The following is a 26,942-nucleotide window of genomic DNA, read 5'->3' as shown; positions in this document are numbered from 1 at the left end:
AGAATATTTGCACAAGGTCTTCAGGAAATAATAGGCATTCCCATTCAAATTAAGGGTAAATTTTCTGTAAATATTTTGACAATATGGAACAAAAGTCCATGTAAATATTTAGGATACAAATTAAACAATATTGTTTAAAATTTTCATGCAATTTCTGATCTTGCAAAATCCAATTCTTCCTTCACCATCTATGTTATTTTTACTCATCTTCCTGTTTCTCCCCCGTACATAGATAAAACGCTGATACTAAAACAAACAACAATTAAGTAATTCAACCTTTGGAGACCCTCATTTCCATTTGTATCCACTCGTTTTGCATGTCGTTGTTCGTTTAGGAATAATTGTAGTCAGTTTTCCACGCTGCTCCATTCCCGGCCGTACCTGTTGAATAAGTTCTGTGCATTTTGCTCGCTATTGAAACAAAGTTTAATGAAAACGCGGCCGGGAACAAAGCCAAACAAACCTCGAACTGTAAACGCTATTCGTGAAGCTTACGCTTGCAATGAGTAGTGAAATTTCGCTCCCTTTCATGTTGAGATCAATGAATTTTTTCTATCGAAAAATAACGAGAGCTATTTCGAAAATAACATTCGTTTTACCATCAAACCATCCGATACACGGGTGTTTTGAACTCAACTGAAAACTGAATTACCTATTCAATGGTTACCATCAGTTCTTTCAAACATTGTACACCCTATATAAATCTCATTCCTTTCCCGACTCATTTCCAATAGGGAATACTCCTTCTGACGAAAATGATGTATTTTTTATTAAATATCTTAGAAACATCACATTTTGAAATAACCATTTCAACCGTTTCCCAAAAAAAATTATTTTAAGCACTTAAAAATGAAAAATAAAAATGGGTATTTAAAGTTTAAAGCGTTTTGTGAGAATTGTCCAAGCTGGCAACATCGACTGAATTATGCCTTGATAATAAAGGACAACAAATGCATTATCTTGATGAGATAGATACAGATGTCTGTCTATATATGAAGTCTGCGACGAATGAGGAAGGTCGTAAAATTTCATGGGATTTTTATGGCCGGTTGCAGTTGAAGCTCGCCAGTAAGTACGCGCCTGTAGATCAAAAGCTGTTATCTTATAAACAAGCTGATCGGACATTGTTCTTTTCATTGTCTTGTATGCGCTGCTGCCAAATCGTAAACTCCGCACAAAGCGATTTAAATTTTAAAACCCCTTATTTGAAGGATAATTTTGAATAGTTTACGCGGTGAATTTGAAAAAATCATGAATGAAACTCATATTTATTCAGTTTAAACTTGAATATGCAGTGATAACCCAAATTGAGGAGAATTCCCAATTCCAATAGTACGCTTTTCCGATGGAATTTTGTTGGAGCCCTATTGTTTTGAATGCGGGGAACCATCTGCTTAAGAGGAGTTATACCACGGGACTTTCTCACCATCCGTATTAGATGTAAGAGTAGAAAGACTACCAGAATGTGGGGTGTTGCCAGAACACTCGAACGATCAGTAGTACTGTATTAGTTGCTAATATAACAATATTTTCCACTTTCGTCTAAAAGATGGAAGCACTTTAAGAACGTCTTTTTTCAATTTCAGCAGGTTTTGAATTGTAGCCAATGACGAGACTTTTCGAAAAAAAATTTTATGTAGAAATTCATTGAAAAAATCATGTCACCTCGGAAAGTTAATAACATGAATCCACATTTATTTTTCAATGAAAAAAATTTTCAAATTTCTTTTTCTTCATGGAAACCCCATATCAATTAGTGGTCTCTGACGTGAGATATACCTTTTCGCTTCTTGAACTGACCACTGAAACGGTGTAGACCGCTCTTAATCATCCCATTTATAAATTTCAGGATAGTTTTAGCAGTTTCCGAATCTGTTTCGAATGGGGTTGTGAATTTTAGGTCAATTTGACATTTAGAACTTATTATCTCACATTTTTTGTGCATTTGTTTCTTTTTAGAAACATTTTCACATAAACTTCCCCCTACGTATTTAGAGGTGGTTTTTGTTGCTTGTGTATACGTAATTGTTGAATCAAATTTCAAGGATGGAAGCAATTATGAAGAAATGAAAATTATTACTTTTTCCACTTTAATTCCTAAAATATTAAAACAGCTTACAAAAATAAAAATCACGACAATTAGGCGACGAATTCAACCATGGCTAGTGGAAGGTTTGGATAGAAGGCTGTGACTTCTTGGATGTAACTGCATTTTCAAATCTGAGATCTGCAAATAAAGAGAGATATTGGCCACAATCAATGGCAAATTCCTCAAAATATCGAATCATGACATCGATAGATGTCACAGAAAAAATGTATACGATACGATCATGAAATCGATAAAGATAACACTCTTATCGATGATTTAGTGCAATTCACGTGAGTGGTCACTGGATTTTGTCACTTTGACTGAACAAAAGTGGACCATCAATATGAGTGTATTATTCAATACATATTTTTATTAAATTTTTTTGGTTAATAGGAAAATGATATACACCTTTTGATATCATAGTTTCAAACTGCCTAAATTATTTCAATGAGTTGAATCTTATTTTCTAATTATTTGATGTTTGTTGAATTTTTTTTTCAAAGGAGGGATAAGAATTCAACATGTGGTACTCATGTGTTACCTGATATACCCTTCAACAATAGTCATAAAAAAATTAGGGACAGACTATATAACATAAATACCAAACTCTACTATTTTTACTACTCCAATTCTCTTCCACGGTAGGTGTAGACCGATGAGAGTACCCAAGAAATGAAAAAAATTTATTCAGCAACTAACTGCTTCAAATCGAAATTTATTTTTACGTAATTTTACGTCTCCATTAATTAGCTTCAGACGTACTCTGTATGCATATTAAATTATAGATAGGAGACAAAGTTGATCTTGTTAGCGCCAGGGTTGTTGGTAAATAATCTATACAAAATATAAAATCCTACCTCTTTCAAGAGATTCTTCTCTTTGGCAGCAGCGGTATGCAGCAAGGTCTTCACTTTATCCAACAGCTGAGATTTCTGATCGAGCTGACCTCTCACCCTATTCAATTCAGACGACAGAGCCAAGAAGTCTTCCGTATTGTCCTTACGATCTTCATAGGTTCTCAATTTGGTATTCACTGCGTTCAGTTCAGATTGCAGATCCGATATCTTTCGAACACATTCGTTATACTGTTCCTTCAAACAGTTGTAATCCTTACGTAGTTTTTCACCAGACGCCTGCGGAGGCTAAAATTGTTTCTTATCGAAATTGTTTCACCGTACATAGCCCTAACTTACATTTCTATCTAGTAAGGGTCGTTTACCGGCCGAGAGTCGTTTATTTTCTGTTTGTAATTTTTCCACCACCCTCTTGAGAACTAGCACTGTTCGTTCAAGTTCACTTACTCTACGAGATTCTTGAGTGGGTTGGGCTGGTTGGGAGCTTCCTGGAGTGTTACAAGTGGCCTGATTGATCCTCTCTTTCTTCAGAACCTCAATGTAACTGAGAGATATTTCATCATCAATATAACTAAATAACACCAGGAATCTGAACGACAGTTTATGTAAAATGGATAATATAACAACGATACAACTTCTTTATCTATAGAATTCTAATTTTTATCATTTTTAAGCTTTCTAACGCATTATCCTGATATGAATGGAAGTGAGTTGATACTCTTTGATTATTATGTAATAACGAAAAGTCGCGTCCACACTATGCCGAACGACATCATTCGACCTATACGGGGCGACACATTCGGTTCGCTACGTTCGATTCGACACGGCGTCCAGACTGGTTTTGCAGTGTAGACGTCTCGAATGATGAAGAACGGTTCGACTCAGGTGTTTTCGAGCACTGAATGTGTAGGAGTTGGATTTTGGAGAACAAAATGAATGATTATCCTTTTTTGGCAGCAGGTATTGCAGTAATAATCGCAATTGCAGGTTGTCAGCGACGCCCATGTCCTCGTAGATTTTGGGCGAGACCCATGTAGTATCAAGAAATGTCGAGAGAAATAGTTTTTCTTCGTTTTATTTATTTATTTATTTATACAGAATTACATCCAACAGACCGAGACCCAATTACAGGTGTATACAATAATGCAAAAAAATTACAAATAATACATCAACGATGATGAAGCAGACAAAAAATAAGGAAGTCTTAGAAACAAAACAAAACAAAAATTACCAACGCGTGGTTCCAGGATTTCCTGAAATGGAGATAAAGAAAGAAAAAATGTCAACATTCCTTAGATTAATGAAGAATGATCACGCCTAAACGGGGAGGCAATGAATAAAATAATAAGGATAAATTCAGATGCATACCACCCGACGATATGAATATCGACAAGTGTTACGATCTGAATTGAAGTAGCCAATTTGCCATTGTCCTTAGATTGTTATAACATTGTTGTTAGTGGACAGAAGAAGTGATGTTAGGAATTAGGTACCTCAATATGAAATGTTGTGTGTGATCTAGAAGCTAAACGAGGAACACTGAATTGCAGTGACGACAGCAGAGCATTGATTATACCTGAATCGTGTACGATTTTATAATCATTTCACGGACCTTTCTAAGCGAAGCGAACTCAAACTCATTCAAAAGGAATTCTTAACTGTGGTTTCTATCTGGATAAAAACCACAGTTAATGGTGAATATGGGGATCATGGAGGAACATGGAGGATCTTCTCCTTGATGAAGTCAACGAGCTCAACTTAGGAACGGCTCACAATGGTGTTAGCAAACCCTCCAAATAAAGATTTTTTTTTCAAATAGGTGTTCTGGACATTGCAGATCACTCTCAAATATCCACGGATGAGAGTTATCGAACGATTTTGTTGAATTTCGAACAGATTTTGACTATAAAAAATTATTTCAGGGCGATGTTGTACTTGGTAGTTTATTAATTCATTGGGATTTAGACCACTAATTCTTCAAAGATCGTCTTCATCAAGGTGTCGACTGATCTGAATCCCATCCGACACGTCCACACTATGAATTTTGACTTCATTCGATTCGACTTTCTTTGAGCGGGACCGCGCTGATTCGGGTTGGAAGCGACATGATTCGATTCGACTTTTGGATGATTCGATTCGATTCGACACACGTCCAGACTCTTTCGACTTTTCCGCTCGACTCAGGTCGAATGATGTCGTTCGGCATAGTGTGGACGCGACTAAAGACGTATATGTATATATAAGTATACCTATTTGAAGCATCTAGGAAATAACAGGAGTTCTATATCGTCTACTCACTTTTCTAGGTGCTGGATTTGCTCCTTGAACCTGGAAAAATCTTTCTGAGACTTTTCCAAATCCATCTTCAGTTCGATATTTTGCGCCTCAAAGAAGAGATTCGACTTTTGGAGATTCGAAATCGTACTTTGCATCCTTTCGAACTCTGCTCGAATTTCTGGTGTTCCCTATAAAAATACGGAATATTCATAATGAATTTCCGGACTGAAAGCGACTAGAAGTATACACACACACAAAATATGGTCCTCATGAGCGTGGAACCGCTTAACCGTATTAATAGAAGTACTGCATATTCTCGAGGGGTGGAAGAGCAAGAGTTACATCGCACAAGATCGGCTAATACGTGTTTAATTTAATGCACGACGATATCCCTCCTTCTCAGCATCCCAAATTAATAAGCTGGGATAGTTTCTGCTCAAACAATCCTGAATAGAATACATAGCTTCGATTTGCCGGCAAGAAGATCCGCCAGGTACGATTGAGTAGGGAGCGGCAGCGTGTAAGATATCCAAACATAAGAACTGGAACACGAATATATGGGGCGCCCGCCTGTTCACCGATACAGATTTCGTCTGTATGAGTCGTAAGCTGCATTCACAATCAATTCGCGGGCCGAAGTGCACTTCGGCACGAAATTTACCATTCGCAATAATCTTGGAACGAAATACTCAAATGAATCAAAAATGTAACTGATCAAAACATAAGCATCAGCATCATCTATAGCCGGCACGAAATTCCTTGCCGAAGTGATAGTTTGCAACTTGCAAGAAATTTTGTCTTGAATTTCATTGTGAAAGGTAACGGAGAACGCCATCTGCTAAGCTTCCGTGCCGAAGTGCACTTCGGCCCGTGAATTGATTGTGAATGTAGCTTTACGGGCGAATGTTGGTGTGAACATGTCTGGTCTGCAATGTCACATCAATTACTCCGCTCATTTGACCCACCGCTGACATTACAACTGTTTGGCAATGGATAATTAGCAAAACATTCCTCACACTTTGATCGATAACCTTTTTGATACAATGCGGGAGTACCACGAAAAGCTAGAAGAGTCTCCACACGATATTAAACCTATATTTCAAGGTTTTTGTTGTAGCAGGAACCATTCTTAAGCCTGCAGATTCGAGCAGGTTGATTTTTTCATCTACATTTCGTTAGTTTCTCAACTTTATTGTCGCTGTGAAACAGTTTTGCTTACAGTTGTTATTTCAGGTTATTGTATGTAGACATCTATACCTACAAATCGATTTTTTATTTCCCTTCATGCAGGGTATCCCAAAAGTCAACCGCTATACGTTAACCATGAATTCGAAATAAAAAACCCTGTATTCCTCAAAACCAAAACGGTTTAACAGGGTACTAAAGCTTGATTGAAACACCAAATAATTTTTAATTCAAGTTTCAACACGAATACAACGGTCATATCTACAAAATGGCTCTAAATTTCTCCATTTCTTCTGAGGCGATCTTCAGATCCACCAATTTTAGAGTTAACTAACCAACTAATGCTTCGTTCTGTTTTGCCAACAAAAGGACAGATGGTCTTACTGAACAAAAAATTGCTTTTAGGACAAAATGTAACACTTTTTCAATCGGTTTTTTTATGAACTTCGACACCCTGCAAGTTCGAAATGGAGTATTTTAAGGCTATATTTGATCAAGAAGAATAGGCCTATTTTTCGATTCTGAATTCATTGTCAACATATGGCGGTTAACTTTCGGATCACCCTTTATATGTATTATTAGAAATCTACTTTTTTTTTGGGCAGTGTATTTTTTATGGATGCAGATAGTTTTCCTCAGCATATTTTCCATTGATATAAGGATAAATTGATTCATAATTCACGCTTCGCAATCTCAAAGGAAACTATGTGCGATGAGATGAAACATTTAACATAAAACGTCAAAGAACAATAGGGAAAATACGTTTCTCGTTCCTCATTTTCTCCTCATTACGATTCTGACATTCGCATAATATGCCTTATGCAGAAGCCAATTATGCGACGTCGGTAGATGCGAGAAAGCTGTCCGCTTGCTCGACCGAGAGCATTTTTAGCGGACGCCCGGAGCACAACTCCGGTGAAGTTGAAAGTTCGCGAGATATGGGGAAACGCCAGTAGCGGGAAACTAGACGACGTTTTGACCGAACCTGGCCAGATAGGCGCGTCGTTCGCACCGTTCGTGCCGTTTGAATGGCATCCCTTTGAATCGGAGAGTTCGTGTTCTTTATGGAGTTCAGTGAAACGATGGAAAACGTGAGTATCACGGAAAAACGATTCGAGCATTCGGAAGTTCAATCGAGACTGGTGGAATAACACTATTCGTCATCATAAAGGGTGGAAGCAAACAATCAAAGAGGAACCTCTTTGCAAACAATAGTCAATCATCAAAGTATATTACTAGTGCAGTTTTTTTTCAATTTCGTAGCCTGAAGAAGGAATCATCCGAAAGTTCGAAACGTCGCCTAGAAAGCTAATGAAGTGATCATGTAAATTATGGCCTGTTTTACCGATTTTCATTCTTCGTAGTTGTTATTCATAGTTTTGGTAATAAATCCACCAAATCTCAAAAAGCTACTGGTTCATCAATCATTTAGGCAAAAGGGGCTTGTCTTGGTTGTAATCTTTTTATAATAACAACGAAAGGCGAAAGTTGAGGGATTTGAAAACGTGGAAAGGATTCTTCTGATCTTAGTAGTTATCGACCCATTAGTTTATTCAGTGTACCTTTCGAAATTTCAAAGAGGCTAGTTCTTAAGGATTGAATCGCTTTCCAAAGTTTTCAAGGGGGTTTCAGGAAAAATTGAAATTGTTTTTATCGGATTCTTTCTCACCTCACAACTTTCATTGAAGCAGATTTAAATGTTAAATCAAAAACACGAACAGCATTTGTGGATTTATCTGCAGCATATGACACAGTATGGAAGGATGGTTTGATTTTCAAACTTTATATACATCTGGAGTGTGGAAAGATGGTTCATTTACTAGAAAAGATGCTGTTAGATGGAAGGTTTCGTGTTTTTGTTGATGATAATAGTAGTAATTTTAAAACTTTGAATAACGGTCTTCCACAAGGATCAGTTTTAGTACCTCTTCTTTTCAAATTATGTCTGTGTGATATCCCTATACTACTTCTTCTGAGAAATTTATATACGCTGATGATATTGCCCTCGCATTCCGTCATTCTGATTTTAGTTGTATAGAGAATAATCTGTCCACAGATTGAGAAATTTTGAGGAGTTACTTTGTCGAGTGGCGTTTGCGTCCTTAGCATCTGGCTGAAACTGAGGTTTCGTGTTTCCATTTGAATAATTATCAAAAATATGGAAAATTGAGCGCAGTTTTTGGTAATTCTTTTTTGGAATATACTTCAATCCAAAATATCTAGGAAATTAGCTGGATTCCTTGAATAATTTCAAAGCGCATTTGGAAAATTTGCGTCTGAAGTTGAAAACTGGGAATCATATCCTGCATAATGTAGTACTTCATGGGGGTTACGTAGAAATACACGTCCAACGTCACATCAGATCAATTTGAACGCTTCCGCGCCAACTCCTATGTTAGATTATTAAATCATGCGCACTATGACGTGAGCCCACATCACGACAGAGTAATCTGTGGGCACCTTTAGTATCCAAACCAATAAAATATTGGTCAAGATAGAAGCCTACGAAGTATAACTGAAGTTTTTTTTCCCCTTTCAGCACTCGTACATTTCCGAAGCGTTGAATCATATAGCTTCAAATCCATCCATCGTTCTTCTCTCAACATGCTTCCTCCTCATCTACTTGTACTTCAGAATGGCTCACACCTACTGGGAATCCAGAGGAGTGCCACAGGACAACCCGTCTTTTCCTTTCGGAGACATGGCTAGCGTTATCTTCCGTCGTCAGAACTTGGCGAGCAAACTGAAGCAGGTATACGACCGAGCCCGAGCTCAAGGTCACAAATACGTAGGACTCTACTTCTTCAGCAGGAAGGCAATTTTGCTGGTCGATCCCGTGCTCATAAGAGCCTTCTTAGCCCATTTTCATAATAGAGGATTGTACTACGACGAAAAAAACGATCCACTCAGTGCGCATCTGTTCTCGCTGTATGGACCGAAGTGGAAGAGACTGAGGACCAAATTGGCGCCTGCGTATTCGCCGAAGCAACTGAGGGGCATGTTCGGAGTCATGTTGGACTGTGGTTTGAAGCTGAGGGATATTCTTGGGGAAAACGCTGGTAAAGGTAACTATCCCTTTTTATTCTCGTCGGATATAACTTTGCATTAATATTTCGTTCACCCCTTTATAATTATATCTTGACTAGCGTGTTATACTATCATATAAATGTGATATACCAATGCTAATAATAAATTATGGCTCATAAGTCAGACAATGCCACAATACAGACTCATAGATTATGCGCACTTCCCTTAGTAGTCATGGACAAATGTTTTTTTTTCACATCTTAGTAACAAGAAGTCTTTTCAGGTCAACCACTGGAAATCAGAGAAACCATCGGCAGATACACCATGGACGTTATAGGCTCATGCGCCTACGGCCTAGAATGCAACACGATGCTGAACCCCGACGCAGAGTTTCGTCTCATGGGCAAAAGAGCCTTCACCCAAACGGTCGGCGACCTCCTACGTATAATAATCATCAGATCCTTCCCGAAGCTGGCGGGAATCCTGCGTATAGGAATCTTCTCGTCTAACGTCACATCCTTCTTCAGGAGGGTGGTCAGAGAAACGATCACGTACAGGGTGGAGAACAAAGTACGCCGAGACGATTTCCTGCAGATCCTCATCCAGCTCATGGACAACGTCGACCTGGACGTGCCATCTGGTGCGACGGCAGGAAGCGCGTTAACCATGGACGAGGCCGCTGCGCAGGCGTTCATATTCTTTCTCGCTGGCTTCGAAACCACCTCCACCACGACCAGTTTCGCCATTTTCGAGATGGCGATGAACGACGAGATCCAGGAGAAGGCAAGGTCGGAAGTAAAGAGGGTCTTCGAGAAGCATGGGGGAGTATGGAGTTACGACGCAGTTCAGGAATTGACCTATCTGGATATGGTTCTTCAAGGTGAGAAATTTCCTGTAGCACTGAATGAATAATTCGGAAGTTGTAAGTGCCTCAATCTGTCAGCCAACTGTTGCACAATGAGGGCCACCAAAAATGCTAAAAGAAAGACGAACACTTCTTCTCACTCACTCTTTGTCTTTCCTAATCTGCGAAACAATGTTTAACAATCACCCTCCTGGGAGGGATGGAGTCCCTCAGAATCAAACGTCCCTGGCATCGATTTGCGTCATTTGTGATTGTTAGATGTTATCATATGCCCATTATCTTTTTGATTTATCTTCTAGGAATCGTGGACAAGTACTCAGCACAAAAATTTGCAAAGAAATACTATTCATTTGTACTACAGATATTTGTGTTCCTCCACACGTATTGCAATAGACTTGCGCATACTCGAAAAATGCCTTTAAATCCTCGCTGTCAGGCATGCGCCATAGCCCATAACTTGGCAATAAATCCATCCCAACTGTGTTAAGCTTATCGTTGTGGCTCATAAAGGTCCTCTTGTTTGGACAGAATTCGATTCAATTGAAGCAAATTGCTCCAGTCCACAAACAGCCTCAGGAAACGGGAAGCTTGCTGCCATGAAGCCGGTGAAGTAATCCATCGGCAAAATCATTCACCTTATTCCTATTGCAGAGACCTTACGGAAGTATCCAGCAGCCCCGGTCTTCATCAGGAAATGCACCGAGAACTATTACATACCCGACAGTAACGTATTGATAGAAGAAGGTGTGGACATCCTGGTGCCATGCTTTGCCTTGCACAGGGACCCGGAGTATTTTCCAAATCCGGACCGCTTCGATCCCGACAGATTTGCCGAGCAGGAAAACCGACCCAAGATTTGGGATTACGCGTATATTCCTTTCGGGGATGGACCAAGGATATGCATAGGTGAGTTGAGAGAGGTTTAGGCATGGGGGCCATTGATACCCCCTCCCTCCACCTTTGATATTTACTTCTAGAAGAGGTTGCTCTTTTAGAATATGTATCGCATTTAGATCTACGATAATTTTCCTGGTAGATACGCGTGTCGAAAGTTGACCTCATTTAAAAAATCGTCAGGACCGAAAGCTTGCACCTAGATGAATGAAATTCCCTGATTTATTACTGGAAGAGTTGCTCTTTAAGAATATGTATCACATTTCCATCTACGGTTACTTTTATGGAAAGATCAAAAACTCGAAAGCTCGCCTTCGAAAAATCCTGAAAAAGCTGGGTTCAGTTAAAAATTCGTCAAGACCGAACGGTTGCACCTGGATGGATGAAATTCTCAGATTTATCACAAAAAGATTTGCTCTTTCAGAATATGTATCACATTTATATCTGCGGTTACTTTTATTGAGAGATAAAAGTCTCGAAAGCTGACCTTCGAAAAATCATGAAAAAGCTGGGTTCAGTTAAAAATTCGTCAAGACCGAACGGTTGCGCCGAGATGGATGAAATTTTCAGATTCATCACTAAAAGAGTTGCTCCTTCAGAATATGTGTCACATTTCCGTCTACGGTTACTTTTATTGAGAGATAAACGACTTGAAAGCTGACCATCGAAAAATCCTGAAAAAGCTGGGTTCAGTTAAAAATTCGTCAAGACCGAACGGTTGCGCCGAGATGGATGAAATTTTCAGATTCATCACTAAAAGAGTTGCTCCTTCAGAATATGTATCACATTTATATCTGAGGTTACTTTTATTGGGAGATAAACGACTCGAAAGCTGACCTTCGCAAAATCCTGAAAAAGCTGGGTTCAGTTAAAGATTCGTCAAGACCGAACGGTTGCGCCGAGATGGATGAAATTTTCAGATTCATCACTAAAAGAGTTGCTCCTTCAGAATATGTGTCACATTTCCGTCTACGGTTACTTTTATTGAGAGATAAACGACTCGAAAGCTGACCATCGAAAAATCCTGAAAAAGCTGGGTTCAGTTAAAAATTCGTCAAGACCGAACAGTTGCGCCGAGATGGATGAAATTTTCAGATTTACCACTAAAAGAGTTGCTCCTTCAGAATATGTATCACATTTCCATCTACGGATACTTTTATTGAGAGATAAACGACTCGAAAGCTAACCTTCGAAAAATCATGGAAAAGCTAGGTTCAGTTAAAAATTCGTCAAGACCGAACGGTTGCACCTAGATGGATGAAATTCTCAGATTTATCACAAGAAGAGTTGCTCTTTCAGAATATGTATCACATTTATGTCTGCGGTTACTATTATTGAGAGATGAACGACTCGAAAAATTCTTTTTTTCTGTTGCAGGTATGCGCTTCGCCATGCTCCAAATGAAGATTACCTTATCCATTCTACTTCAAAACTATGTCTTCCATATAAACTCCAAAACAAACCTACCTATCGTCATGGAAAAGAAAGGCATCCTGTTATCACCAATAGGAGGTATATGGATGAACCTTGAAAGTGTTCAATAACTAGTCCAGAAGATAAATTTTAAGCTTTAATCTAAAGAACCAAATAATTTTTTATGAATTTGATGAAAGAATAAAAAATCGAAATATTTCCTGTTTTGATTCTTGAAGGCACACATAATACGAATTATGAAGAAGAGAAGTTGATGAAGCTGAATAGAAATAGAAAACAAAATAGGATAAGAAATACTTTGAAATAACAATAATCAGTATAATCTGAAACAAAAACTCATATAATCCATAAAAATTTGAAAGAAAATATGAATAAACCAAAGTAAATCTAAAATTTCAAACAAAAAATCGTGAACTAAAATAAAAAATTTCACTAACCTTCCCGGATAATTCCATGATTGCCAGCCTTCTCTCTTGAGCTTCGAGCTTCTCTTGCATCATAGCGGCCCCCAAACCGCCAGCGTGCCTCTGTTGCATCTCTAGCTTGGCCTTCAACTCTTCGATTTCCGCCAACAGCTTGGCGTTCTCCAATGCCAAGGTCTCGTTCTGCTGAGAGTTCTCGAATCCATAAATGTTCACGTTAGCCTTCAAGGCTTTCACTCTGTTCTCCAAACTGTGCTTCTCCCTTTCTAGTCTCTCGATCAAGGATCTGAAAATGGCCAACCACTGTCACAACCCGCCTCATAGAAGTAAATTAAATGTAAATTCACCTGTAACTATTGCACGTCTGCTGCATTTTCTCGTATTCCCCATCTCTCTCTTTCAATTTCGATTTCAGCTTGTCGATCGTCTGCTGGCTCTGCTTCTGCCTCTTCCAACGGTCGAAATCCTCGGCCGCCTTCACCCTGTGGGTTTCGTTGATGGCGACCTGGGAGGCCAGCTCCTCCTTCAGCCTCGCCACTTCTTCCTCCAGAGTGGCGACCTTCTTCTGAAGCTGCTCCTTGATGTTCTTGTCGCTCTTCTCGCTTCTGGCGGAAGAAGGGGTCCTTTTCGTTCTATGGGACAAGTGCACTGATAAAAATGGTTGGGCGTTCAACATCTCGATATTCGAAGCCATAATTATGAGGCTTGTTCCACACCATATTAAAACATAAGCAGATGGAGAACATTATATACCAAGAACAAAAAACTGTCTATTACAGTAGAGCCTGTAAATTGGGCAAACAGAGTCAATGTCCAAGACCCGTTTGCACCAAACGCACTTAGTGTTAAGTGTCCCTTAAAATGAACTCTTAACTAAAATTACGTTGCACCAACTGTTAAGTGACCTTTAAAAGTCTAAAGCTAACCTTAAATTTAAGTGCTCCTGTAATGACCACTTAAATATTTGAGGGCGGGATTCTAACCTAGAATGATTTGTTGAACTGGCTGCAGAACTTCCCATTTTTTATGGATTTTGAAAATTGAATGAATTCATTATTGAATAACAAGCCTTTTCTTTTGCCTTTAATGTTATGCCATCAGTTTTTCAATTTTGTTTCAAAAATCATACTATAGTTAGCAACAAACTCTTTTCTTCTGTTGAGAATTTGAGTGCCCTTTGTAGATTACCACCACTAGCTTGGCAATCATTCATCGTATTCGTACTAGAAAGGACAATAAGGACATATTCTTCACGTTTCTCTTCAACATTAATAAAACAAGTTCACACAAGACCTTACAAAGAAAGTGTTGTACTTATATAAACTTAGGTACCCTTTATTTGACAATCCTTATCATTATCAATAATAATACTAATTCAACAACAAAAAGTTGTTACTCTTTGATAATAATATAATAATTTACTTGAAATTGCCTGACAGGACAATTAAGTTAGGTTACTGAAATGACAACGATCATCGGCAACCGGCCAACCAATGGAATAGCTTTATTGCACTAGGATGAAGTTGCACCAAAATAAAAATCAGAAATATCAATAGATATAAAAACTTAAGGGCCCCTTACTTAGCACTCTGTTAAGCCACAGTCGTGCAACTGGGACTGAAATTAAGCGTCCATTAACTTTAAACGACACTTAGTTAAGTACTCGTTTCAAGGGGTATTGGTGCAAACGGGCCTAAGTTGCCGTTCCCTTATGGCCGTCTTCTAATGACGGACGAAAAGTGTCTGCGGACGAAAAGTAATTGCCTTCAGAAATAGTCGTTTTTTCGTTCGGATGTTAGTAATGTAAAATGGACTACTGCTGAAAACAGTAAACTAAACTGCAGAGCCTTCGCAAAGCTTCTTACCATGATGAAAAATAAGGAATAAAACTCTTTATATGTACGATACATAACTTAGCAGAACATGAAACGCAAAGTTACTGCTGAGTAGATAAGATTTTCATAAACGGTAGAAAGTGGTGTTCTAAAAATCTAATTTTATCACTACCGATATATTTTGGGAATCTTGAAGTAATTTAAGATCTCACTTCGAAAAAAAAATTGGTGAAATAAAAAAGAGAAGAGGTGAAACGGATATTGGGCAAAAATTTTAAACAATATAACAATGGTGTTCGAAGTGTATTGTAGTTTGGACCTACCTCCCATCAGATCAAAACTCAACACATCGCTTCCGTCCATATCTGCTATGTTTACAACACTGATGAACTGTGTGATCGACCGCAACACGCTTATTTGAAAAGATTTACCGGATAACTATCGTTGATGGCGACGAGATGATAAGATAAGTTCCACGGTTAAAAATAGATTCCATAGGGCACAGTTTTCCGCGTTCCAAACCAAAAAAAGTCTTACTTGAGCAGTTGCCCCCGCAGATCCCTGACTTCCTCTCTGGCGTTCCTCTCCTTCTGCAGCAGCGTATCGAACTTCCTCTTGAGGATCTCGTTTTCCTTAGACAACTGCCCGTGCAACTTTTCGAATTCCCACAGTTTGTTGTAGGCGTCGTTCTCCGATTCCAGCTGAAGTTCTTCCTGAGATGCAAACGGTGTAAGCTTAGCGAGATTACTGTTAATTAGAATATCTCGAGTACGTACCCTCAGCTGCCGTACCAATACCGTCAGTTCGTTTATCTTCTCGTCTTTTGATTTCAGCACGTTCTGGAGATCGGGTTGCACTTGGAGTATCTCGTTCTTGTGCTTGTTGATCAGCTCTTTGAGGCTGAGCACTTCTTCGCGCCATTTTTCGGAGTCGTTCTTGTATATGTCGAGTTCTTCACGATGCTGCTCTTCCAAACTGAAAGTTTCCAAAGTAAAAGCAATAGAACAGTTTCGTTCATTCAATAACTTGCGATGTTTTCATCGTCAATTAATCAGCCATGGATAATAATTGACAGTTCAAACTAACATATGTACATAATTGCAATTAAATGCGTATTCAAAATTGTTTGAACTCGCAATTACACATAATTGCCAGTTAAAACTAAAAATTATAACTGACACATGAAAGTTAGAACTATACATATTTATGTATAATTCTTATGAATACAATTAGCAAAAATTGTGTTATATTGTCAGTTTGGAACTGGAAAATAATACGTAACTGCCAGTTCAAACTGAAAATTATTCATAATTGCAAATATGCATAATTGACTTTTCAAATTATGTATAATTGTCAAATAATTATACATAAGTAATTGCAATTATGCATAGTTGCCTTTTCAATTTATATATGATTGTCAAATAATTATACATAAGTAATTGCATAATTGCCTGTTCAAATTATGAATTGTCAGTTTGAAATTGCAGTTATCCCAATTATGAATTATTTTCAGTTTCAACAAAAAATTAAGCATAATGGCCAGTTCAAACTAACAATTAGGCATAATGGACAGTTCGAAAAAACAATTCTTAAAATTTGAACTGGCAGTTACATATTTATAAAATAACTGCCAGTTATTTATAAAATAAGTGCCAGTTCAAATTGTCAGTTTGAACTGTCAGTTATGTACAGTAGAATCCGATTATTATGACGCCGGCTATATTGACCAATCGCTTATTATGACGCAATTGCAGTGTTAAGTTTGGTTTCATTCAAAACTCCTTACAACAGGGTTCGGATTTAATGACTTCGCTTATAATGACATGTCGCTTACAATGACATGATTTCAGATACAACAACATTATTTGTAGAAAATTTATCCGGTTATAGTGACATCTCGATCGTTTTCTCAAGCCACCCCACCCCTTTTCATGCGACGAGGTTTGATACGATACGAGATATATCAGATTTTTTTGTAAAAACGAAAAAGTTCTTCATATTTAGCTGATAATTTTAAATTTTTTCAATAAAGGGAACATATAATTTGTCGTTTTTCTCTCAAATTGAATCCATAAAAAATATCATCAATTTTGCTTTTTGTGACTTCCGGTTATTATGACGTGTTTTTCATTTCCCCTCAATGTCATTATAAGCGGATTCTACTGTATATTGTCAGTTCAAACCCCAAATTATGAGTAATTTTCAGTTCGAACTGGCAATTATGGATGTATAATTGTCAGTTTGAGATGAACCACTATCAAAATCCATACGATCTGTGGTCACGTGAACTTTATTTCAAAGTTTATCTGAGATGAGAATCCCACCACACGAAAATAAGCTTCATCCATTCTTGTATCAACTAACTGGGTATATACATAATTAACAATTCAAACTGCCAATTGTACATAAATAATTGCAATTATGAATTATAGCCAGCTCAAACTGGCAGTTACGTATAACTGCAATTATACATAATTGCAATTACGTATAACTGCAATTATACATAATCGCAGTTATGTATAACTGCAATTATACATAATTGCAATTAGGTGTGTATAATTGCCAGTGTACATGTGTTAGTTCTGTCCGCTAAGCACTTGATCAAAGATTTCTTTGCCAAAAATTCCGATTAGCTGCCCAAAGTCCTGCCAAACAATATTTAAGAGGGCTGTGAGCAGGCATGAGTGGCATGACCCACTGGAGAACGTAGAAATTTAGCAGATGAGAATGTCCATTCGAATAATCACCTCTCCCTCAGCTCTTCGATCCCCTTCAGCCTGTCGTTGGCCAAGGACCGCCACCTCACCGCCTCCTGTCTGCTCGTTACCAACTGGGACTCCAACGTCGTCACTTGCGTGTGCAACTCCTCCGCGTGTTTTTCCAAGGCGTGTACCTGTTTGATGTACTGCTCCACTGCAATCTTGCTGCGCGCCAATTCTTCGTTCTTCTCCTCGAACCTACGTAAAAAAAAATAAGGTTAATCCCATCGCGAAGACCGTTAATATAGCACTGACTCACTCTGAACGCTTCTGTTTCTCTTCGGCAAGAGAATTCTTTAACGTCCTGAGCTCCTCCTGCATCCTCGCAGCTGCTAAGCTGTGGTTGTCCCTGTCTTCCTTCAATAACGACTGGTAATGGAGTATAGACTCGTCTTTAAGCACTATCGCTTCTTGCAAAGCCTTAATAGATGCCTGAAAGATTAGGGAAAGACTTCAAAGTCGATTGTCACTATTCTTGAGTTACTAACCTTGAGAGACATAACATCTTCGTTCGTCACTTCCGCACCAGAGGAACCGTCACCACCAGGACCAACCGGTGGCCTCTGCATCACGTCTTCCTTCTTGGAATGTTGAAGATCGAGGATGTGCTTCTCGTAAAAACTTATCTGCGCCTGCTTGTCGCCTATCTGGGTCCTGAACAAACTAACGGTCATCTCGCACTCGTTCAGTTTCATCTTCAGCTGCTGCATAACGTCCTCTTTGGCGGTCAGCTCGTTCTTGGTGTTGAGCAGTTCCATCTTCAGGTTTTCCAAGCGTTTCATGTCGTCGTCGTCTTCGTCAGTTACCGTGTGTTCGGTCTGGACGTCCTGGCTCTTGGTGAGCTTCACCAGTTTGTCGGCAGTTTCCGGTTCTGGTTTGGGCTGTATAAACGCCGGTATAACCTTCGCGGGTTCCGTTCCTTTGAGGGACAAGAAGAGATCTTCCTCCAGTTTGGCGATCTGGGAGTTTTGGATCTCGATCCTTTCGTTGCACTGTTGCAGTTGGAGGTCTTTGAATTCGGCTTGACGTCTATAGCGGATCAACTGTAAGATGGAAAGTCATTTACAAGAAGAAAGGATAAAGGAAGGAAGGAAAGATATTCGGATCAAATGAATAGCCTTAGGTTTGATTATTTTCATAATTTTTTCTGGATGGGAATCAAATTGTTGTAAAGGCTTGCATATTGCCAGGACGAACTTTCGTGTTATACTGAAGACAACTGGGTAGTAGTGACATTCCTATCGTTCCAAATATGGACGCCACAAAACCTATTACACAGAGAGGATGAAAATTACAGCACAAACCTCATATCTTCGGTAATATAACAACTATTGAGCAGATATCGAAAACTCACTTCGAGTTCAATGTGCTTCTTCTCCTGTAACCAATTGAGCAGCTTCTGCACCTCCTCCTCGTCCTCCCCTAAGACAGCTCTGGCGTCCATGTAGTGTCTGAGCTCGACCTCTGTCTGTTCCTTCAATGTTAAACTTTCGTTTTCGACGTTTTGTGCCTTGTATAAGCTCAGGAAAGATGCATGGTTATTCTCCAGGGTCAGTCTTATGTTCTCGATAAATCTCTGTTCGGACGTAAGGGGAATACATCCGTAATATTGGAGTTTCTGATTTTCGAGAAGATCCTGGATGATCCTGAAATACGCGCGAATTTTTGAATGCAGGGTGATGTCATAAATTGAAGTTTATAATCGAATATTATTCCTTCATTTTATAATTTGTTCTTGCATACATGTTTCAAGTTATTTAAGGAACATAAACTATGTCGTATTTCAATGAAATAATTTTGTCCGAAATTTCATTGAAATCTTAGAAGAATTTCACTTGCTGAATGTATTTTAAAATTTTTAAAGCTGATTTTGAATATCAATTTATTTATTGGAATAATAAATGAGCATATTCAATTTAAATTTTTTTTATTGTGTATAAATAATACAACCCTTATTAAATATTTATGTAATAATAAAACGGGTAACTGATCAAGCTGAAGTATTTTAGACCATAAGCATTGAAAAATATTCAATGTTATAAGTTATAATAAGACATAAAGCATTCATTTCCAATCGATTTACGATTTGTGGAATGGGAGGCGCCATCTTTGGCCGCAAGTTCGAAGCGAGCTTCGAAATCTACCTGCGCTCTGAAATATATTGATATTTGGCTCTGAGATGTCACACCATGCTATATAGTGCTTCGAAAACGTATGGCAATGGATAGATAAGCACCAAACACACAGGTAACTGTAATCCTTGTCTAGGGGAGCTGAGAACGTCCGTGATCGTTAAGTGAGACTTCTTTTGCTGAAACCCTAAATTATTGCCCGCATCCGTTACAACTTGAACGAATGCAATTTTTGAAGAGCCTCTTTACTTAACAAGGGGCTTACAATTAAAGTTGAAGTAATGCTTGTCCGTGTGAAATGAGAGAGAGAGAGAGAGAGAGATTTACCAATTAATTTAAAGGAAAGAAAAATACAAAATTATAAACACTTGATTAATCTATGGAGTTAGAGTATAGCAAATGATGTTTTCTGTTATTATGTCATCAAATGAAATGTTGATAATGTGTCAACATGAAATAATAATTATTATCGCTGAGAATATAAATGGTGAATTCACTAAATCCGAATGAAACTAAGAAGTTTTTCGGTTTAGAGTACATGTTAATTTGTCGAAAATTCAATACTACCAATAAGTATTAAACTCGATGTGATACCTTGCAAGAATTTTTCAGATTGGAAAACCTACTACTTAGTTCCACCTAAGGATAATGATCCAAATTCCAAATATTGATTGAAGGGTTATTTGGAAGGAGTCATTTTTCTTGAACTGTTTCCCTCCCAATATTCGAAAATAAGAATATTTATAAAAATTTTTTTTAGTGCAGACTACAAAATTTTGCATCCTCCATTCGCATTTCTTTATAAAAAATTTCATTTATATTCCTTGTGTTTCAGATATTGGGGACAAAACCCATAAAAAGTTCAAGAAGAACAACTACATATATCTCCTGACAAAATCGATCAAAAATCATGACTACATTATTTTCTCAAAAATTAGTCTAAGTGATCTTCTTTATCTTTTTCATAACTTTGAACTAAGCGACTCTAAATTATGTTGCGGCCAGTTTCGTAATAAAATTTTTAGGTCTCTTTCATTTTAAAGCCTCCTAAGTCTTACCAAAAATGGAACTGCCGTTGAATTTTTGTGTGAAGCCAGTTCTTTCTGTGGCTCAATCTCAATACCATTCAGTATTCTATTCAAGAGTGAGTGAGTTTATAAGGCCAATTGAGTAAAATAAGAATTTAAATGAACCAAAGAAAAAAGAATCTCTCATCTTGTTTCAATTCAATTTTTATTCAACTTCAACTCAAGCTAATCTCAAGGAAAAGCAAACTTCTTCATCTTCATCACGCATTATCACTATCATATGAGTGTCCCGAAATAAATTCGAGACATAACAAACCCTCGCATCAACCTCTTTTTAACGTCATACCCAAAACAACTTACCTGTTCTTCTTTTGAAGATACTTCTCCTTCAACTCGAACTTCTCTTTCTCCTCGTCTAGCGTCCTCAACGAATCCAGCCACTCCTCGTGACACTGCTCCAGTTGTACGGACAGGATGTCGCATTTGTTCCTCAATTCGTTCTCCCTGATCCTCGTTTGCGTTAAGTCGGAGCTTATCCTGGCTATAACAGCCTTCTCGTCCGATGTTGCCGAAAGATCTACCATCTGGTGCTTGAGAGCGAGGAGTTCTTCTTCTTTGGACGAAGTCCAAAGCTTTGTCGTCTGTCTGTTTGCTTCTGAAACCTGATCAAAGGTGAAACCCGTCGAGACTTAACAAAAAGATGACCATACTCACGTTTTTCTCTTCCTGCAACTTTCCAACCATCTCCACCAATTCGTTCACCCTTTCCAACGCTTTCTGGTACTCCTCCTGCGAGCCTCTGTAGAGCTCCGCGTCCACGTAACAGCACAGCTTGTCTTCCGCCTCCTTCAGCTGACCCTGCAGCTCGAGATTCTTGTGCATGATGTCCTTGGTGTGGGTCTCGTACTCCCTAAAACGCTCCTCCGACTTGTTCAGCTGTTCCTTAACCAGCTCGTACAGGTTGTTGATGTGGTTGGCCCTTTGCCTCTCCCCGATCACGTTCACCTCGCACTCGGACAGTTTTTTGGACAGGCTCTGAATGTTCTCGTCGACGGACGATGAAGAGTCGGCCTCCTTCAGTTTGCTGAGGCACTCGTTCAGTTTGTTCTTGTATTCCCGTTTTTCTTCTTCGGTCATTTGTTTGGATCTGCAGAGAGTTTCCGAGCGGTTCTTAAAGGATATCAAATTTTATAGCATGCCAAAATATTAAAATGTGACTCCAGGAAATTCGTAGACTAAAGCATTCAGACTGTATAGCAATGTTCCTGTGAGGTAATAAATACACATCATTACGGAGCTATAAATCTGATAGGTTTTGTAAAAAACTTTGCCGATTTTAGGATGGATCAAATGGCTCAATGATTGTTGAGGCAAGAGGCATCCAACAGGCAAAGAAAGAGTCAATTCCAACGATTTTTTTAATCTCCTTCGTCCCGCTAGTTACCCCCACACTGGAGAAACTGAAATACATTCTTAATATAAAAGATTACAGCCTGCTCAATGCTGTCTTCCTGACGACTTTGCTAGAGATTATTCAAATAAAACTCACTTCTGAATCATCTCCATCTCCGCCTGATGATTCTCGGTCAGCCTCTTGTAATCTCCCGTCAATTCCCTATACTTCACCGTCAAATTCTCCAGTTCCTTCCTGATCTTCTGATGGTCCTCCAGGCTCACCGTGCTCTCCAGCCTGCTCTCCATCGACCTGACGCGGTTCCTTAGGGTCTTTTCGTTTCTGCTGAACTCGGACAGCCTCTTCGAGAACTCAGTTTCGGCCGCCAAAAGATTCCTCCGCAAACCGTCGACCTTGTCCTCCAACTTCGCGCACTCTGTCTCCAAGAAGTCTCTCTTGAGGTTAGCCTGGACGTTCTGCCCGGTCAACTCCGCCAGTTTCTTGACCGTTTCTTCGACCTCGGCGTCCTCCATGAAGACCTTCAGCTGTTCTTCCAGCGTTTTAACCTGACGCTCCAGCTCCGAGTTCTTGGTTTCCAGCCGGGATATGCTCTGCTCCGACGTTTTCTTCTCTTCGAGAGACTGCTGGTAGAGGTCTTCTAGCTGTTTCTCCAGAGCAGCGAAGTCCTTGTTGAAGTCGCTCATCTTATTGGCGATTTCCTCGCAAACTTTGGCGTCTGTTGAGGATTGCTGTTGGAATAAGTTACTGGTATATTCAGGGAGAGTTGGCAACCTAGTTTTTCATTACCTCAAGAAGTTGGTCAACGTTCTCGTTCAAACTTTCCAGAGTCCTCATATCTCTGAGTGCGGTAGATTGAGCCAGATGTCGTGGGCTTGACACAGAAGATCTCTTGCTTAGAAGGATGAGATTCTCCTGTCTCTCGTTCCTCAATTCTTCCAGTTCATTCCTTAAAAGAAAAAAATGTTGAGATATATTTATTCTCGACGAAACCAATTATAAATCACCTGCATATACGAAGTTGTTCTCTGAGTTCTTTGTTGATCCCTTCCACATTATGGACCTCAGCCTGGAGCCTCATGGCAGGGTGGTACCAACCGGATATATGTTTGACGTCCAGAGCCCTTAAAAGTTTCTCGAAGGTCTCCGATTTTATCTCCTTCAGGGAATTTTCTGCGAAATCCAAACGTAATATAGAGGGGGAAATGAAGAGATCGCAGCCAGTTCTCACCTTTCTTGGCGTTGAGAGTGTTTAAAATCTCGTGCATGCCTTTTCGAAGCGCCTCATTCTCCTCGCATAAGGCTTTTATTTGTTCATCTATCATTTTTTCTTCTCTCGTTCTTTTTTCGTTATCGTTTTTTATTTCTCCTAAACTCAGGGAAAGATCGATATCCATTGTTTTATCCTGTTCATCCAGAGAATGAGTAGCGCCAGAGTCTTTCATAATAGATTCGTCCTTAGAACAGAAAAGAAAATATGGAGAGGTCATTGAAAACCCGAAATAACCAAGAGGAAAAGTGAAGTCTTAGGAAATTCTACCTGTTTAATTTTCACAGCCCTTCCTGTACCATCTTCAGATATTTCTTCCCGGAGCATACCATTGATGCGACTCAAATTCTTCACCTCCGTACGAAGGTTTATGTTCTCCTCTTCGAACTGTAAAACTTTCTTCTTCAGCCTCAGCAGCTCCTTCTTGTACTGTTTGTGTTTACTCTGATAGTTGGGCACGTTCAGGGTTTCTTCCTCTGATAGTCCCAGCTTTTCCCTGGAGAAGACTGCGTCAAAAATTTCACGCAAAATTATCGTCAGAACTCACCTCAAGAACGCATTTTCCTTCGCCATCTGATCGCAGGCGTCCTGTAGTTTGTTCGCATTTTTGACCAAACTCGTTATTTGTTTTTCGTTCATTCTGTTCAAAGCTCTCATATCCTGGAGCTGTCTCAATAATTGCGCTTCGTCTAGGCGATCCGACCCTGCCAAGTTGGCGATTATGTTCTGGAGCTTCTCGAAGGAAAAAAAATACTGTAGATGAGGTGAAGGCCCCGTTAGACTATCATACCTCCAAGTCCTTTTCCTCCGCGATCTTCTCGGCATACTCCACTTCCTCCTGCAATTTCTGCCCTCTTTCGTGCGTAGCTTTCAACTGCTTCTTCAGTTCTCTCCTTACGGCGTTCAATTCTGAAATAATCTTGTTCTTCTCTTCTTTCTCCCCCTTCAGGTCTTCGATGAGGCGAGTGCTCACCTCCATCTCCTTCACTGCATCCTCCAGCTTGCTCTGGAGTTCCATGAGTTGGGAATCTCTTTCTGTTAGAAGCTTTTGCAGAGCCGCTAGATGAGGTTGGTCGTGTTTCGGTGACGATGTGGAAGATGAGGGCCTGCTGACTTGAGAGGTCCTGGATCTCAAGTCCCTTATCTCGTTATCCTTTTCCAACAGCACTTTCTGGACGTATCAAAATAAGTTATTCATATCTAAGTGAAGTTACTGTCTCACGTGCAAGTATTTCGAAAACAAGGCATTTTTCATGAGAACTTTTATACACGAATTTAAATTAACGATGCAGATAGGTACTGATTACTGGCCCAAGTGGAGTAAGTAGTTCTCTATTTTTCATACAGGACGAGAAGGATTATTTTACCTGCCATTCTTCTATACGTTTGTTTATTTCCTCTGTAAACTCCATAAGATGTTCTTCCATTTTAGCCTTTTGGTCATTCAATTCCTGTATCTCTTCCTGAAGCAGTTCGTTGTCGATGTTCACTTTCTTGATCGTATCTACGAATTAACATAACGAACTATGTGTCTGTAAGGACTGCTAGGACAATTGATATTTTCCTTACCTCTCGCATCTTTCACTTGAATATCCAAAGCGGACAGCCTTTCTGTTTGCCCTTGGATCTCCAAAGTAGCAGAGGCAAGTTCATCTCGGACAACAGCCAACTTTTCTCTCAGTACTATATTTTCTTTTTCCACTTCCTAAAAAACATATGCTTCATCATAAAAGTCTGAGCTTAAGAGCTCAACCAGCTACAAACCTACCTCGATATCGTGCAAAAGGTCGGACAACTGCTTGTTCTTGTTATGCACTGTTTCTACCAGCTCTCTGTGCTGATCCTTGACAGTTTCTGATAACTCGGATGATTCACTTCCATCCATTTTAGCTGCCAGCTCGTGTTCCAACTGACGCTTTTCTATTTCCAGTGATTTCACTGTCTTAGTGAGCTGGAAAAGACTTTTTGCAACAATTGTGCAATGTTGGGATACCAAAAATAAGCAAGACGAGAAAAAAAAATTGCATTGATGATAAATTATCCATAATGATAATGAATAAAGCAATAACGACTTTTGGTGGACGATGTTTGAATTATATGAATCGCATTTTGTTTTATTTTTTTGTCTTCTGAGTTCAGTTTCAATTTTTCCTTTTTCAATAGATCTGTATTATCGATATTTTTTATTCATTGATTTCGGGGTTTATAAAATACTCGGGATGAACTGAAACTGGCCTCCTGAACAAGTTGAAACTATTGTACATAACATATTGGCGATAGTCGAGAAAAAACCTTTATTAATATGAGTATCGTTATTAATTCAGCACTTACTTACCGCCTCTATCTCTTGAAGGCTTTTCTGATTCAACCTCTGCTGCTTTTTATATTTTGATTTCATTTCGTTGTACTTCTGTTCTAGATCTAGGAATGAAGATGAAAAATTATACTAATAAATGAAAACTTTTCATGCCTTTGCATATCCTCTTTGAAATATAATGTATGTATATTATTTTGATAATCTTTTTTTTGTATTTTTAGATGGGGCCTTATAAAATTAAATCAGTATTAAACTTTTTTTTGCGGAAATGATATAATTTTTCAATTGAATTCTGTTGGTAATTTCATAAAATAAGGGCAGCTGAGTATGGTCGAAAAACTCACTTTCTATCTCTATAGTGCTAGATTTTCTAGATCTAGCGCTTCGCAATTCAGCATCAGACTCGATTTTCCTAGCCTCCTCTTCGCCTTGTTTAATAGCAACTTCATCGAGCTCGTGCAGCAGAGTTTCTACCTGTTCCCCTTTGTACTTTAGGATTTCCTGGCTTATTTTTAACAGCACCTTGCTCTGTTCCAAATTAGGTTCCTCTTTGTCGCAATCAAACCACGTGATGGTATTGTACAGATCGTCCTTCTCCTCATCACTCAAATCTTCAGGACTTACAGACAGGATGTATTTCCAATCGAGACTCATTTCCGAATTTTTTGGAAACTTTTTCTTACTGATTCGAGAAGTGCCGATTTGGCATTCACGAGTTATGAGTAATGTCAGCACACGTTGCTTAGATTGGGAGTTGTTTGTTTACAATTGTTGCTAGGTGACAAAGTTTTAAGGATACAAACAGGTGTAAGTCCGCACAGGGCCGTAATAGTTTTATTGGGTGCTCCTAAACTGTTTGATCATAAAAATGTTGAAATTTTTCGAGTGCTTCAGTGCGAATTTTACGGAGAATTCTGAGAAACTGAAGACCTGATCAATCTCATTATTCAACGCTGTGTTCAGCATAGATTTGATTCTCAGCTAGTTATTTTCGAAAAGATCAATGAAGCAAATCGAAGAAATATACTTCTATGCAATTATCAGATTATTTTTCACATTTGTTTCATTTTGTATTTTTTGCCTACTGTGCCTACTAGCAGGGGCCATCAATTCTTAGACGTTTTTCATCAAGGTGAAGGTTGT

General features: G+C 38.9%; 2 protein-coding genes and 1 non-coding gene across 4 annotated transcripts; 2 read left to right on the top strand and 1 right to left on the bottom strand.

Moving 5' to 3' along the window:
- Window positions 1–2,076: 2,076 nt before the first annotated feature.
- LOC123318381 (centrosomal protein of 290 kDa) lies at window positions 2,077–26,516 on the bottom strand. Its single transcript, XM_044904990.1, has 27 exons — window positions 26,144–26,516; window positions 25,818–25,903; window positions 25,251–25,433; window positions 25,052–25,187; window positions 24,850–24,986; window positions 24,273–24,653; window positions 24,030–24,214; window positions 23,753–23,978; window positions 23,444–23,669; window positions 23,220–23,385; window positions 23,002–23,161; window positions 22,351–22,943; window positions 22,246–22,261; window positions 21,516–21,971; window positions 21,162–21,463; window positions 18,996–19,287; window positions 18,130–18,684; window positions 17,901–18,073; window positions 17,630–17,839; window positions 15,659–15,857; window positions 15,420–15,595; window positions 13,395–13,679; window positions 13,063–13,333; window positions 5,242–5,408; window positions 3,283–3,487; window positions 2,947–3,222; window positions 2,077–2,227 (listed from the first exon to the last, which is right to left on the bottom strand). Exons 1-27 carry the CDS (start codon window positions 26,451–26,453, stop codon window positions 2,153–2,155), a joined length of 6,447 nt encoding a protein of 2,148 aa, XP_044760925.1. The 5' UTR covers window positions 26,454–26,516; the 3' UTR covers window positions 2,077–2,152.
- LOC123318924 (probable cytochrome P450 6a14) lies at window positions 7,129–12,827 on the top strand. 2 transcript variants are annotated; one of them, XM_044905710.1, is made up of 5 exons: window positions 7,129–7,496; window positions 8,945–9,464; window positions 9,716–10,312; window positions 10,949–11,203; window positions 12,569–12,827. In XM_044905710.1, exons 1-5 carry the CDS (start codon window positions 7,470–7,472, stop codon window positions 12,733–12,735), a joined length of 1,566 nt encoding a protein of 521 aa, XP_044761645.1. In that variant the 5' UTR covers window positions 7,129–7,469; the 3' UTR covers window positions 12,736–12,827. The 2 variants fall into 2 exon arrangements, with proteins under 2 accessions (XP_044761645.1, XP_044761644.1); XM_044905709.1 differs by having other exon boundaries at window positions 7,132–7,496; window positions 8,945–9,470.
- Window positions 19,895–20,013, top strand: LOC123319644. Its single transcript, XR_006538597.1, has one exon. It is a non-coding gene; the product is annotated as a U4atac minor spliceosomal RNA (small nuclear RNA).
- Window positions 26,517–26,942: the final 426 nt, after the last annotated feature.

This window comes from Coccinella septempunctata, chromosome 8 (genome assembly GCF_907165205.1).
Source record: "Coccinella septempunctata chromosome 8, icCocSept1.1, whole genome shotgun sequence".
Taxonomy (NCBI): Eukaryota; Metazoa; Arthropoda; class Insecta; order Coleoptera; family Coccinellidae; genus Coccinella; species Coccinella septempunctata.
This window is presented reverse-complemented; position numbering and strand designations above follow the sequence as displayed.

Coding starts and splice junctions, on each gene's coding strand:
- LOC123318924 (XM_044905709.1), top strand. CDS start 7,470: ATGGAGTTCAGTGAAACGATGGAAAAC. Junction 7,497..8,944: donor TCAGTGAAACGATGGAAAAC/GTGAGTATCACG, acceptor TTCCCCTTTCAG/CACTCGTACATTTCCGAAGC. Junction 9,471..9,715: donor TGGGGAAAACGCTGGTAAAG/GTAACTATCCCT, acceptor AAGTCTTTTCAG/GTCAACCACTGGAAATCAGA.
- LOC123318381 (XM_044904990.1), bottom strand. CDS start 26,453: ATGAGTCTCGATTGGAAATACATCCTGTCTGTAAGTCCTGAAGATTTG. Junction 25,904..26,143: donor TAGCACTATAGAGATAGAAA/GTGAGTTTTTCG, acceptor CTTCATTCCTAG/ATCTAGAACAGAAGTACAAC. Junction 23,670..23,752: donor GGGCTGTGAAAATTAAACAG/GTAGAATTTCCT, acceptor TTCTGTTCTAAG/GACGAATCTATTATGAAAGA.